This window comes from Taudactylus pleione, unplaced genomic scaffold (assembly GCF_031769625.1).
Source record: "Taudactylus pleione unplaced genomic scaffold, aTauple2 ptg000063l, whole genome shotgun sequence".
NCBI lineage: Eukaryota > Metazoa > Chordata > Amphibia > Anura > Myobatrachidae > Taudactylus > Taudactylus pleione.
Window position 1 is genome coordinate 4,395,641 of NW_028284465.1, and position 14,870 is coordinate 4,410,510.

General features: G+C 46.0%; 1 protein-coding gene across 11 annotated transcripts in view; it reads left to right on the forward strand.

Annotated features, from left to right (window-relative positions):
• Window positions 1-2,084: 2,084 nt before the first annotated feature.
• Window positions 2,085-14,870, forward strand: part of OTOF (otoferlin) — a 377,128-nt gene continuing 364,342 nt past the window's right edge. For all 11 annotated transcript variants that reach the window (XM_088465708.1, XM_088465710.1, XM_088465713.1 and 8 more), the window contains exon 1: window positions 2,085-2,240. In XM_088465708.1, coding sequence (XP_088321834.1) covers window positions 2,162-2,240 — 79 coding nt within the window. In that variant the 5' untranslated portion in view covers window positions 2,085-2,161. The remainder of the gene's footprint in view (window positions 2,241-14,870) is intronic.

Below are 14,870 nucleotides of genomic sequence, written 5' to 3' on the forward strand. Positions count from 1 at the left end.
TTGCAAGCGCCCTGGTCAGAATCAGGCCCAAAGTACCAAGTTGCACAGTAAGTAGATAGGATGGAGACATCATCACTTATTATAGAGATAAGCTTTTTTGTGAAACTTTATGCAAATGACGTTTTGTGGCAGAACAGGACGATTCACAGAGGCACATGGTTTTGGCCATATTGTATGATATACGACTACAGTATCAACTCATTCTGGGCAACATGGTGGTGCAGTGGTGAGCGTTGCTCCCTGGAAGCCCTAGTGTCATGGTTTCAGTCCCGACCAGGCCCTATTTGTGTGGAGCTTGTATGTCCTCCCCGTGCTTGTGTGAGTTTCCACCCACACACTGTACAGACATACTGGTGTGTTAATTGGCTTCAGATGAAAAGAAGCCCAGTGTGCCGTAGGTTACACAGATTGTGGGCTCCCGTGGCAGGGATAAATGGGGATGATTACATATTCCCTGTACAGAGCTGTATAATATGTAGCTATATACTGTAACACGACTGTTTAATAGCAGCAATTCTGTGTGGGGTGGGGAATAGTAAGTGATAAGAATAACAGAAGCATTCTGGGCGCAACAAAACAAAAAGAGATTCTGCGCAAAAAAATAAATAAATTAAAAGCAAATCCTAGGGGGCATACGACCTGCATTCCGCAACGCAGTCCACGATGAGACGAATATCCCACGGAACACTGGGGCTGATTCACTACGGAACGCACCTGCGAATGCAATAGCGATTACGCACGCAGTTCAAATGCAATAATTTGCTAATCCATTGAGATCGCTATGCCGTCGCAGCACTACACAGGAACGCCCACCTTACTTAGCACACATCTGTATTGTTTAACAAGACTGCGAAACCATCGGTACAATCGAGTACCATCGCAGCGTCACGCACACTTACACTTCAGGAATTGCTAACTTCAGCGCACGCTATGAGTCCTCAGGTTGCGCAGGGCATCGCAGTGGCTAATTTATGCAGGCCCCTGCAACAGCGTCCGAACGCACTGCAACGCCTGCGTTTCGCAGACCACCCCCCCCTGTCGCCTCCCACAAATGGCACTTCCTGTCAATCACTCTGCGATGGGTCTGTGTAGTCACTGTGATCGCAGTCCTGATCGCAGCGGCTGGTTCATGCATGCACAATTGCCCGATTGCGTGCGTAATCGCAGTTGCGTACGGTAGTGAATCAGGAACACTGTTGAAAAATTCAGCTCGTCTCTGCTATTTTTTAGTACATGTGCATTGCTCCAGCGAGAAGCGAAAACCTTTCATCAGGGTAATTAGCTAGAAGAATTTTTTTTTTTTTTTCCCCTAATTGCGCTGAAATCTCTTTTCAGGGTTTGGACGCGGGAAGCTGGATGTGTACTAAGGGGTCTAGTTACTAAGCAGTGTTAGGAGACAGAGTGAAAAGTGATAAGAAAGTGATAAGGTACCAGCCAATCAGCTCCCAACTGTCATCTCACAAGCTGTGTTTGAAAAATGACAGTTGGGAGCTGATTGGCTGGCACCTCATCACTTTCTTATCACTTTTCACTCTGTCTCTTATCACTGCTTAGTAAATAGACCCCTTTATGTACTAAGCCTGGGAGAGTCATAAAGTGGAGAGAGGTAAAAGAACCAATCAATCAGCTCCTGTCAAGTTATAGGCTGTATTTGAAAAATGACAGGAGCTGATTGGTTGGTACTTTATCTCTCTCCACTTTACCACTCTCCATGGCGTAGTACATTTCCACCCCCAGGACACAATGATGGACGGCGCCTCAGGTGGGTTGACGCTCCACGTGAAGTGCCAGGCTGCCAACTTGGGCACCGAAGGGTTAACGATTAGTGCCCCTTTCCAGATGGCTGTCCCAGGTTTAACCCTTTGGTGCGTCAGCCGGTTTGCTCTTGTGGCGTTGTTGTTGTTGTTGTTGTTTTGCGCTGACGCTGGCAGGAGAAACTGGGAGGAATTGTGAATTATTTACAGGTCTGGTATCTGCACAAGGCAGGAAAAGGGGACAGAGTGATCCGGAGTCACTGAGATGGGAGGAGATTAACACTACATAGAGCAAACCCCCCTCTCCTCTGCCAATGCACAGAACAGCTCCTGAGGCAGCTGAGGATTCTCCGGCTCTCCCCATCAGCACCGCACTGCCTGGATGAGAGCCTCTCCTGCTCATCGCTATGGCTCTCATAGTTCACCTGAAGACCGTGACCGACCTGCGGGGAAAGGGCGACCGGATCGCCAAAGTGGCTTTCAGAGGTACCTAAGCCCTGCACTCTCTCTCTCTCCCTGTCTTCCATGCATTATTCCTGGAGGATGGAGCATGCATGTGTATGTGTGTGTCCATGTGTGTGTCTGTGTGTACAGTGTGTGTGTGTACAGTGTGTGTGTACAGTGTGTGTGTGGGAGGGGGAATAAGAAAAGTTCTCTGCAGAACTGGAGGAGGGAAGAGATGATGGGGTAGTCCTTAACCCTGTCTGTGCTGCACTAGACCCCCGTTGCATGGGAATGCAGTAACCTGTACAGCAGGTCAGGGAAACTTGTGGTTGCTGCTGTGCTGCGAGGAATTCTATCTTGTATTTCCAGATGTAGCCATTTCCTACGTCTGCATGTCCTGGGTCCAGCCTCAACTTACAGGAGAGGGGCAGGGGTCCTGGAGGGATTTGGGGATGTGACGTTATGGCATGATGTCCACTCTCTCCACATTGACATATGGCAAAGACCTGGAGGTGTATGGGTCCAAGTCTAGGAGGATCTGCGCTGAGCATGCGCTGGTGAAACAAGGGGGCACTCTAGTGCATGGTCTGAGAGGCGTGTTTCCCCTGGGGTTTAGCTCTGACAGATCCCTGGGGCACCTCATAGTCGCTGTCACTGAAAACACATATGAGCCGTACGTGGCAAAAAACCTGCACACAGAAGGGCTATGCAGAGAGAGCAAGAAAAAAAATAATACGCTATTGTCTGGAATAATGGATAGGATGTGCACTAGTGACTCAGGAAATCCCTTTAGTCTAATTGTTTGTACATGTGTCATTGAACCTTAATGGCATTTTAATGTAATGGGTATTAACTGTATTATATCAATCAAAGGTCTCTAGTGTAATGGGCAGAGCTAGTGCTAGTAGACCAAGAGGCTCTTGTGCAATGGGAATGATGTACAGAGCAAATAAGCCTGTGATACACAATGCACTAGTAAATCGGGAAAGCTATAGTGCAAAGGATCAACAATGCACAAGTGAATGAGGAAGGCTGTAGTGTGAAAGCAATTCAATGCACAAGTGAATCAGGAAGGCTGCAGTGTGAAAGATAGCTCACAAGTGAATGAGGAAGGCTGTAGTGTAAAGGAGAGGTAATGCTGCACTAGTGAATCAGGAAGGCTGTATTGTAAAGGATAGACAACACACTAGTGAATCAAAAAGGCTGTATTGTAAAGGAGAGATAATGCTGCACTAGTGAATCAGGAAGGCTGTAGTGTAAAGGATATACTAGTGAATAAGGAAGGTTGTAGCGTAAAGGAAACATAATGCACTAGTGAATAAGGAAGGCTGCAGTCTAAAGGGTAATTAATGTACTAGTAAATCATGAAAACTGTAGTGTGAAGGATAGATAAGGTAACTAGTGAAACAGAAAGGCTGTAGTGTGAAGGATATATAACGCACAAGGGAATCAGGAAGGCAGTAGTGTGAAAGATAGACAATGCTGCACTAGTGAATCAGAAAGGCTGTAGTGTAAAGGAAAGACAATGCTGCACTAGTGAATCAGGAAGATTGTAGTGTAAAGGATAGACAATGCTGCACTAGTGAATCAGGAAGATTGTAGTGTAAAGGATAGACAATGCTGCACTAGTGAATCAGGAAGATTGTAGTGTAAAGGATAGACAATGCTGCTCTAGTGAATCAGAAAGGCTGTAATGTAAAGGATAGACAATGCTGCACTAGTGAATCAGAAAGGCTGTAGTGTAAGGATAGACAATGCTGCACTAGTGAATCAGAAAGGCTGTAGTGTAAAGGATAGACAATGCTGCACTAGTGAATCAGAAAGGCTGTAGTGTAAAGGATAGATAATGCTGCACTAGTGAATCAGAAAGGCTGTAGTGTAAAGGATAGACAATGCTGCACTAGTGAATCAGAAAGACTGTAGTGTAAAGGATAGACAATGCTGCACTAGTGAATCAGAAAGGCTGTAGTTTAAAGGATAGACAATGCTGCACTAGTGAATCAGAAAGGCTGTAGTGTAAAGGATAGACAATGCTGCACTAGTGAATCAGAAAGGCTGTAGTTTAAAGGATAGACAATGCTGCACTAGTGAATCAGAAAGGCTGTAGTGTAAAGGATAGACAATGCTGCACTAGTGAATCAGAAAGGCTGTAGTGTACAGGATAGACAATGCTGCACTAGTGAATCAGAAAGGCTGTAGTGTAAGGATAGACAATGCTGAACTAGTGAATCAGAAAGGCTGTAGTGTAAGGATAGACAATGCTGCACTAGTGAATCAGAAAGGCTGTAGTGTAAAGGATAGACAATGCTGCACTAGTGAATCAGGAAGGCTGTAGTGTAAGGATAGACAATGCTGCACTAGTGAATCAGAAAGGCTGTAGTGTAAAGGATAGACAATGCTGCACTAGTGAATCAGGAAGGCTGTAGTGTAAAGGATAGACAACACACAAGTGAATCAGGAAGGCTGTAGTGTAAAGGAGAGATAATGCTGCATTAGTGAATCAGGAAGGCTGTAGTATAAAGGATAGACAATATACTAGTGAATAAGGAAGGTTGTAGTGTAAAGGAAACATAATGCCCTAGTGAATAAGGAAGGCTGTTGTAAAGGATAAACAATGTACTAGTGAATCAGGAAAACTGTAGTGTAAAAGATAGTAAATGCACTAGTGAATCAGAAAGGCTGTAGTGTAAAGGATAGATATCACACTAGTGAATCAGGCTGTAGTGTAAAGGATAGACAATGCAGAACTAGTGAATCAGAAAGGCTGTAGTGTAAAGGATAAATAATGCTGCACTAGTGAAACAGGAAGGTTTTAGTGTAGAGAATAAGGAAGGTTGTAGAGTAAAGGAAAGATAATGCACTAGTGAATAAGGAAGGCTGCAGTGTAAAGGATAAACAATGTACTAGTGAATCAGGAAAACTGTAGTGTAAAAGATAGAAAATGCACTAGTGAATCAGGAAGGCTGTAGTGTAAAGGATATATATCGCACTAGTGAATCAGAAAGGCTGTAGTGTAAAGGATAGACAATGCTGAACTAGTGAATCAGGCTGCAGTGTAAAAGATAGACAATGCTGCACTAGTGAATCAGAAAGGCTTAGTGTAAAGGATAGACAATATACTAGTGAATCAGAAAGGCTGTAGTGTAAAGGATAAATAATGCTGCACTAGTGAAACAGGAAGGTTTTAGTGTAGAGAATAAGGAAGGTTGTAGAGTAAAGGAAAGATAATGCACTAGTGAATAAGGAAGGCTGCAGTGTAAAGGATAAACAATGTACTAGTCAATCAGGAAAACTGTAGTGTAAAAGATAGAAAATGCACTAGTGAATCAGGAAGGCTGTAGTGTAAAGGATATATATCGCACTAGTGAATCAGAAAGGCTGTAGTGTAAAGGATAGACAATGCTGAACTAGTGAATCAGGCTGCAGTGTAAAAGATAGACAATGCTGCACTAGTGAATCAGAAAGGCTTAGTGTAAAGGATAGACAATATACTAGTGAATAAGGAAGGATGCAGTGTAAAGGATAAACAATGTACTAGTGAATCAGGAAAACTAGTGTAGAGGATAGAAAATATGGGAGGCAATCGGGAAGCCGACTGACTAAATACCGGCAGCCGGCTTCCCGGCTGTCTTATCCCGGCAAGGGTGAAATGCCGGGCGTCTAGATGTAGACGCCCGCATTTCCCCGACGCCGGGAGACCGGCGCCCGGCATCACGATCGTAGTGATGCCGGGCGCCGCGAGCGGACAGCAGCGGGGGGGAGGGTTAGGTTTAGGGCTTAGGGTTAGGCACCCCCCTGGGGGACTTAGGCTTAGGCAGCGGGGAAGGGGGTGGTTAGGGTTAGGCACTTAGAGGGGGGATTAGGGTTAGGCACTTGGGGGGGAAGTTAAGGATAGGCACCCCTAAGGAGGGTTAGGGTTAGGGGGGTTAGGTTAGGTTAGTGGATACTTACCTATCCACGATCGGGATTTCCAGCGCTGTCGGGCTTCCGCTGCGTTGCACTCTGCTCCTGTCGGGCTGCCGCTGACGGGAATCGTACCGCCGGCCGCATGGCCGCATATTTCATACCAATTCATATTATACTAGTGAATCAGGAAGTATGTAGTGTAATGGTTAAATAATACACTTATAAAGACTAGAGGATACACTCATGATTCAAGACTAAAGTGTGTTTTATGTACAGAAGAATCTGGTATAATGGATACAGACAACACTAGTGAATCAGCAAGATTCCAGTGGAATTGGTAGGATATGCATTATGCACTAATGAATCAGACTCTAGTATAGTGGTATCATATGCACAAATAAAACAGGAAGCCTCTAATGGAATGGTTATGCATAAGGTAGAATTTAGTGTAATTTGTAGAGAGTACATTAGTGAATCAGAAAGACTGTGGCATAAAAGAAAGACAATAATTTAGTGTAAATGGATGTGCATGCATTGGTGATTCAGGATGAATCTAGTGTACAATGAAGATAACTCACCAGCAAATCAAGTAATGGGTAGTATATGCAATAGTGCATCAGGGCCACACTCTAGGGTAATTGGTTGTGTATGCACTAGTGCACCAGGAGCACACTCTAGGGCAGTGGTTCTCAAACACTGTCCTCAGGACCCCACACGGTCACGGTTTCCAGGTCACCAAGCAGGTGCACAGGTGTGTTCATTACTCACTGACTCATTTTAAAATATCCACAGGTGGAGCTAATTATTTCACTTGTGATTCTGTGAGGAGACCTGTAAAACATGCACCGTGTGGGGTCCTGAGGACCGAGTTTGTGAACCTGTGCTCTAGGGTAATGGATAGTGTATGCATTAGTGCATCAAGGGCACACTCTAGGGTAATGGGTTGTGCATGCATTAGGACATCAGGAGCACACTAGGGTAATGGGTAGTGTATGCATCAGGCTTGCTTACCCTCCTGATTTGGCCGGGAGCCTCCCGATTTTCGGGTGCCGCTCCCGGCCCCCCGGAAAGGCAGGCAAGCCTCCCGGCAGCCGGCAACCCTCCCGACCACCCCCAAGAATAAACGAAAACCCCCCCGCAGCGGGGGGGCCGGTGACGCGATTCGCGTTGAATCGCGTCATCGTGGCCCCGCCCCCTGGTTCACAATGCCAAAAATAATGGCATTGTGAAGAGGGGGCGGGGCTACGATGACGCGATCACGCAGCTCCACCCCCGGCTCCGCCCCCAAAAGTGACATCATGGCCGGGCAAGCCCCCCGCTGTTAGCTGACAATCGGCTCCCTCCCGGAAGGAGGGAACTGATTGTCGGCAAGTATGGTATGCATTAGTGCATTAGGGGCACACTCTAGGGTAAAAGGTAGGCTATGCACTTGTGAATCAGTGAGACTCTAGTGTAATAAGTCAAAATAGTAGTATTAGAAATGAGGAAGACTAGTGAGGAATCTAGTGTAAGGAGTTGGATACGCACTAGTGAATCAGGATGACTTTAGTGTAATAGATATAAAGGAACCTGGTGTAATGGGTTGGGTATGCAGTAGTGACTCAGGAACAGTAGCGTGTGATGGATAGAGAAGTATCTGATGTTAAGGATTGGGTATGCAGTAGTGACTCAGGAAGACTAGAGTGCAATGGGTAGAGAAGAACCGGGTACACAGTAGTGACTCAGGATGAATAAAGTGTAATGGGTAAAGTATAATCTGGTGTAAAGGGTTTGGTATGCAGTATTGACAGGAAAAATAGAGTGTAATGGGTAGAGATGAACCTTGTGTAATGGGTTGGGTATGCAGTAGTGACTCAGGCACCGTAGAGTGTGATGGGTAGAGAAGAACCGGGTACACAGTAGTGACTCAGGATGAATAAAGCGTAATGGGTAAAGAATAATCTGGTGTAATGGGTTTGGTATGCAGTATTGACAGGAAGAATAGAGTGTAATGGGTAGAGAAGAACCTATGTGCAGTAGTGACTCAGGCACAGTAGAGTGTGATGGGTAGAGATGAGTCTGGTGTAATGGGTTTGGTATGCAGTAGTGACTCAGGCACAGTAGAGTGTGATGGGTAGAGATGAATCTGGTGTAATGGGTTGGGTATGCAGTAGTGACTCAGGCACAGTAGAGTGTGATGGGTAGAGATGAGTCTGGTGTAATGGGTTGGGTATGCAGTAGTGAATCGGGCACAGTAGAGTGTGATGGGTAGAGATGAATCTGGTGTAATGGGTTGGGTATGCAGTAGTGACTCAGGAACAGTAGAGTGTGATGGATAGAGAAGTATCTGATGTTAAGGATTGGGTATGCAGTAGTGACTCAGGAAGACTAGAGTGTGATGGGTAGAGAAGAACCGGGTACACAGTAGTGACTCAGGATGAATAAAGTGTAATGGGTAAAGTATAATCTGGTGTAAAGGGTTTGGTATGCAGTATTGACAGGAAAAATAGAGTGTAATGGGTAGAGATGAACCTTGTGTAATGGGTTGGGTATGCAGTAGTGACTCAGGCACCGTAGAGTGTGATGGGTAGAGAAGAACCGGGTACACAGTAGTGACTCAGGATGAATAAAGCGTAATGGGTAAAGAATAATCTGGTGTAATGGGTTTGGTATGCAGTATTGACAGGAAGAATAGAGTGTAATGGGTAGAGAAGAACCTATGTGCAGTAGTGACTCAGGCACAGTAGAGTGTGATGGGTAGAGATGAGTCTGGTGTAATGGGTTTGGTATGCAGTAGTGACTCAGGCACAGTAGAGTGTGATGGGTAGAGATGAGTCTGGTGTAATGGGTTTGGGTATGCAGTAGTGACTCAGGCACAGTAGAGTGTGATGGGTAGAGATGAATCTGGTGTAATGGGTTAGGTATGCAGTAGTGACTCAGGCACAGTAGAGTGTGATGGGTAGAGATGAGTCTGGTGTAATGGGTTGGGTATGCAGTAGTGAATCGGGCACAGTAGAGTGTGATGGGTAGAGATGAATCTGGTGTAATGGGTTGGGTATGCAGTAGTGACTCAGGAACAGTAGAGTGTGATGGATAGAGAAGTATCTGATGTTAAGGATTGGGTATGCAGTAGTGACTCAGGAAGACTAGAGTGTGATGGGTAGAGAAGAACCGGGTACACAGTAGTGACTCAGGATGAATAAAGTGTAATGGGTAAAGTATAATCTGGTGTAAAGGGTTTGGTATGCAGTATTGACAGGAAAAATAGAGTGTAATGGGTAGAGATGAACCTTGTGTAATGGGTTGGGTATGCAGTAGTGACTCAGGCACCGTAGAGTGTGATGGGTAGAGAAGAACCAGGTACACAGTAGTGACTCAGGATGAATAAAGCGTAATGGGTAAAGAATAATCTGGTGTAATGGGTTTGGTATGCAGTATTGACAGGAAGAATAGAGTGTAATGGGTAGAGAAGAACCTATATGCAGTAGTGACTCAGGCACAGTAGAGTGTGATGGGTAGAGATGAGTCTGGTGTAATGGGTTTGGTATGCAGTAGTGACTCAGGCACAGTAGAGTGTGATGGGTAGAGATGAGTCTGGTGTAATGGGTTTGGGTATGCAGTAGTGACTCAGGCACAGTAGAGTGTGATGGGTAGAGATGAATCTGGTGTAATGGGTTGGGTATGCAGTAGTGACTCAGGCACAGTAGAGTGTGATGGGTAGAGATGAGTCTGGTGTAATGGGTTGGGTATGCAGTAGTGAATCGGGCACAGTAGAGTGTGATGGGTAGAGATGAATCTGGTGTAATGGGTTGGGTATGCAGTAGTGACTCAGGATCAGTAGAGTGTGATGGATAGAGAAGTATCTGATGTTAAGGATTGGGTATGCAGTAGTGACTCAGGAAGACTAGAGTGTGATGGGTAGAGAAGAACCGGGTACACAGTAGTGACTCAGGATGAATAAAGTGTAATGGGTAAAGTATAATCTGGTGTAAAGGGTTTGGTATGCAGTATTGACAGGAAAAATAGAGTGTAATGGGTAGAGATGAACCTTGTGTAATGGGTTGGGTATGCAGTAGTGACTCAGGCACCGTAGAGTGTGATGGGTAGAGAAGAACCGGGTACACAGTAGTGACTCAGGATGAATAAAGCGTAATGGGTAAAGAATAATCTGGTGTAATGGGTTTGGTATGCAGTATTGACAGGAAGAATAGAGTGTAATGGGTAGAGAAGAACCTATATGCAGTAGTGACTCAGGCACAGTAGAGTGTGATGGGTAGAGATGAGTCTGGTGTAATGGGTTTGGTATGCAGTAGTGACTCAGGCACAGTAGAGTGTGATGGGTAGAGATGAGTCTGGTGTAATGGGTTGGGTATGCAGTAGTGACTCAGGCACAGTAGAGTGTGATGGGTAGAGATGAGTCTGGTATAATGGGTTGGGTATGCAGTAGTGACTCAGGCACAGTAGAGTGTGATGGGTAGAGATGAGTCTGGTGTAATGGGTTGGGTATGCAGTAGTGAGTCAGGAACAGTAGAGTGTGATGGGTAGAGATGAGTCTGGTGTAATGGGTTGGGTATGCAGTAGTGAGTCAGGAACAGTAGAGTGTGATGGTTAGAGATGAGTCTGGTGTAATGGGTTGGGTATGCAGTAGTGAGTCATGAACAGTAGAGTGTGATGGGTAGAGATGAGTCTGGTATAATGGGTTGGGTATGCAGTAGTGACTCAGGCACAGTAGAGTGTGATGGGTAGAGATGTGTCTGGTGTAATGGGTTGGGTATGCAGTAGTGCCTCGGGCACAGTAGAGTGTGATGGGTAGAGATGAGTCTGGTGTAATGGGTTTGGTATGCAGTAGTGACTCAGGCACAGTAGAGTGTGATGGGTAGAGATGAATCTGGTGTAATGGGTTGGGTATGCAGTAGTGACTCAGGCACAGTAGAGTGTGATGGGTAGAGATGAATCTGGTGTAATGGGTTGGGTATGCAGTAGTGACTCGGGCACAGTAGAGTGTGATGGATAGAGATGAGTCTGGTGTAATGGGTTGGGTATGCAGTAGTGACTCGGGCACAGTAGAGTGTGATGGGTAGAGATGAGTCTTGTGTAATGGGTTGGGTATGCAGTAGTGACTCGGGCACAGTAGAGTGTGATGGGTAGAGATGAGTCTGGTATAATGGGTTGGGTATGCAGTAGTGACTCAGGCACAGTAGAGTGTGATGGGTAGAGATGAGTCTGGTGTAATGGGTTTGGTATGCAGTAGTGACTCAGGCACAGTAGAGTGTGATGGGTAGAGATGAATCTGGTGTAATGGGTTTGGGTATGCAGTAGTGACTCAGGCACAGTAGAGTGTGATGGGTAGAGATGAGTCTGGTATAATGGGTTTGGGTATGCAGTAGTGAGTCAGGAACAGTAGAGTGTGATGGGTAGAGATTAATCTGGTGTAATGGGTTGGGTATGCAGTAGTGACTCGGGCACAGTAGAGTGTGATGAGTAGAGATGAATCTGGTGTAATGGGTTGGGTATGCAGTAGTGACTCAGGCACAGTAGAGTGTGATGGGTAGAGATGAGTCTGGTGTAATGGGTTGGGTATGCAGTAGTGAGTCAGGAACAGTAGAGTGTGATGGGTAGAGATGAGTCCGGTGTAATGGGTTGGGTATGCAGTAGTGACTCGGGCACAGTAGAGTGTTATGGGTAGAGATGAGTCTGGTGTAATGGGTTGGGTATGCAGTAGTGACTCGGGCACAGTAGAGTGTGATGGGTAGAGATGAGTCTGGTATAATGGGTTGGGTATGCAGTAGTGACTCAGGCACAGTAGAGTGTGATGGGTAGAGATGAGTCTGGTATAATGAGTTGGGTATGCAGTAGTGACTCAGGCACAGTAGAGTGTGATGGGTAGAGATGAATCTGGTGTAATGGGTTGGGTATGCAGTAGTGACTCGGGCACAGTAGAGTGTGATGGGTAGAGATGAGTCTGGTATAATGGGTTTGGGTATGCAGTAGTGAGTCAGGAACAGTAGAGTGTGATGGGTAGAGATGAGTCTGGTGTAATGGGTTGGGTATGCAGTAGTGACTCGGGCACAGTAGAGTGTGATGGGTAGAGATGAATCTGGTGTAATGGGTTGGGTATGCAGTAGTGACTCAGGCACAGTAGAGTGTGATGGGTAGAGATGAGTCTGGTGTAATGGGTTGGGTATGCAGTAGTGAGTCAGGAACAGTAGAGTGTGATGGGTAGAGATGAGTCTGGTGTAATGGGTTGGGTATGCAGTAGTGACTCAGGCACAGTAGAGTGTTATGGGTAGAGATGAGTCTGGTGTAATGGGTTGGGTATGCAGTAGTGACTCGGGCACAGTAGAGTGTGATGGGTAGAGATGAGTCTGGTATAATGGGTTGGGTATGCAGTAGTGACTCAGGCACAGTAGAGTGTGATGGGTAGAGATGAGTCTGGTATAATGAGTTGGGTATGCAGTAGTGACTCAGGCACAGTAGAGTGTGATGGGTAGAGATGAATCTGGTGTAATGGGTTGGGTATGCAGTAGTGACTCAGGCACAGTAGAGTGTGATGGGTAGAGATGAGTCTGGTGTAATGGGTTTGGTATGCAGTAGTGAGTCAGGAACAGTAGAGTGTGATGGGTAGAGATGAGTCTGGTGTAATGGGTTGGGTATGCAGTAGTGACTCGGGCACAGTAGAGTGTGATGGATAGAGATGAGTCTGGTGTAATGGGTTGGGTATGCAGTAGTGACTCGGGCACAGTAGAGTGTGATGGATAGAGATGAGTCTGGTGTAATGGGTTGGGTATGCAGTAGTGACTCGGGCACAGTAGAGTGTGATGGGTAGAGATGAGTCTGGTGTAATGGGTTGGGTATGCAGTAGTGACTCGGGAACAGTAGAGTGTGATGGATACAGATGAGTCTGGTGTAATGGGTTGGGTATGCAGTAGTGACTCGGGCACAGTAGAGTGTGATGGGTAGAGATGAGTCTGGTATAATGGGTTGGGTATGCAGTAGTGACTCAGGCACAGTAGAGTGTGATGGGTAGAGATGAGTCTGGTGTAATGGGTTGGGTATGCAGTAGTGAGTCAGGAACAGTAGAGTGTGATGGGTAGAGATGAGTCTGGTGTAATGGGTTGGGTATGCAGTAGTGACTCGGGCACAGTAGAGTGTGATGGGTAGAGATGGATCTGGTGTAATGGGTTTGGGTATGCAGTAGTGACTCTGGCACAGTAGAGTGTGATGGGTAGAGATGAATCTGGTGTAATGGGTTTGGGTATGCAGTAGTGCATGAATGAGATATTCCTGTAAAATGTGCATTAGGGATGCAATACGCTAACCAGGACATCTACATTGGAACTCAATGTTTCACCTATAATAGGACAGTGATCCCCATGTGAGGGGTTTACTGTGTTACAGGAGACATTACAGAAAGTTCTTTCTGCTTATTGCAAAAGAAGTATATGGCTTGCTGTGCAGAATAATACACTTATGATTAGTGACTTGCTCTACCTTATAAGTCAAAAGAGATATTAAAAAAAAATCTTAAGACCAATTTAGGTAATAATAATAATGTTGTACAGTACAATAGGTTCTGCATGGTCCAATCGGCCATCACAACAGGTGTGTTTTGTTTACTAGGCACAATACAGTAGCTCTGCTCTGTATACTAGGCACAATACAGTAGCTCTGCTTTGTGTACTTGGCACAATACAGTAGCTCTGCTTTGTGTACTTGGCACAATACAGTAGCTCTTTTTTGTATTGTCAGTACTCTTCTGCAAAGTCGTCACCTGGTTCTAATTCGTTATGAAATTTTAACCAGAGAAATTCGATCTTATGTGTCCTAGTCCTACCTTAACCGCTCACGGGATGGACTGACTGTTGTCCCTTTGTGCATTAATTATATCCAGCACATAATGGATTTCCATGGTCTGGAAAGGCAAAAACCGACTGTATCACCAAATCTTTGCCCCTCTTAGACACTGCCTGTTCTACCGCAAAGCTCATTGCATAAAATTCTGCAACCATTTTACCCATCTCTATGTCCAGGTCCCAGGAATGAATACTGCTTTGTGTACCTCTGCATGGAGTGTGCTTCATATACCGGTCACAAGATTAGGGTCTGTTTTGTATATGTGCCACTAAGGAGCCTGTTTTGTATATTCGTTACCAAAATGGATACTACTTTCTATATTTACCACTAGTAGTCTGTTTGGGTGACTTTCAGGGACATACTGCAACTTCCTTCGCTTTGCATAGCCGCTGACATAATTAGGAGAACAGTGACTGACACAGCGAGTGCGCTGGGGACAGGATGGGAAGAATGTTACCTTGCCTGCGTGTGTTGTTGCTCCTCTCATGGGGATGCAATCGGGAAGCCGACTGACATTATAACGACAGCCGGCTTCCAAACTGTCATATCCCAGTGAGGGTGAAATGACCGACGTCTAGATGTAGACGGCGCTCATTTCACCGACGCCGGGAGACCGGCGCCTGGCATCTCGATCGAAGGGATGCTGGGCCCCGTGAGCGGACAGCCGTGGGAGGGGGGAGGGTTAGGGCTCCAGGGGGGGACTTAGGGTTAGGTACCCCCCGGGAGGTTAGGGTTAGACTAGGGGGAGGGAGGGTTAGGGTTAGGCACCCCCGGGAGGAGGTTAGGGTTAGGCACCCCCCTGGAGTCACCAGAATGTGCTCCGCTATATGAGCTAGTCACCAGAATGGGCTCCGCTATATGAGCTAGTCACCAGAATGGGCTCCGCTATATGAGCTAGTCACCAGAATGTGCTCTGCTATATGAGCTAGTCAC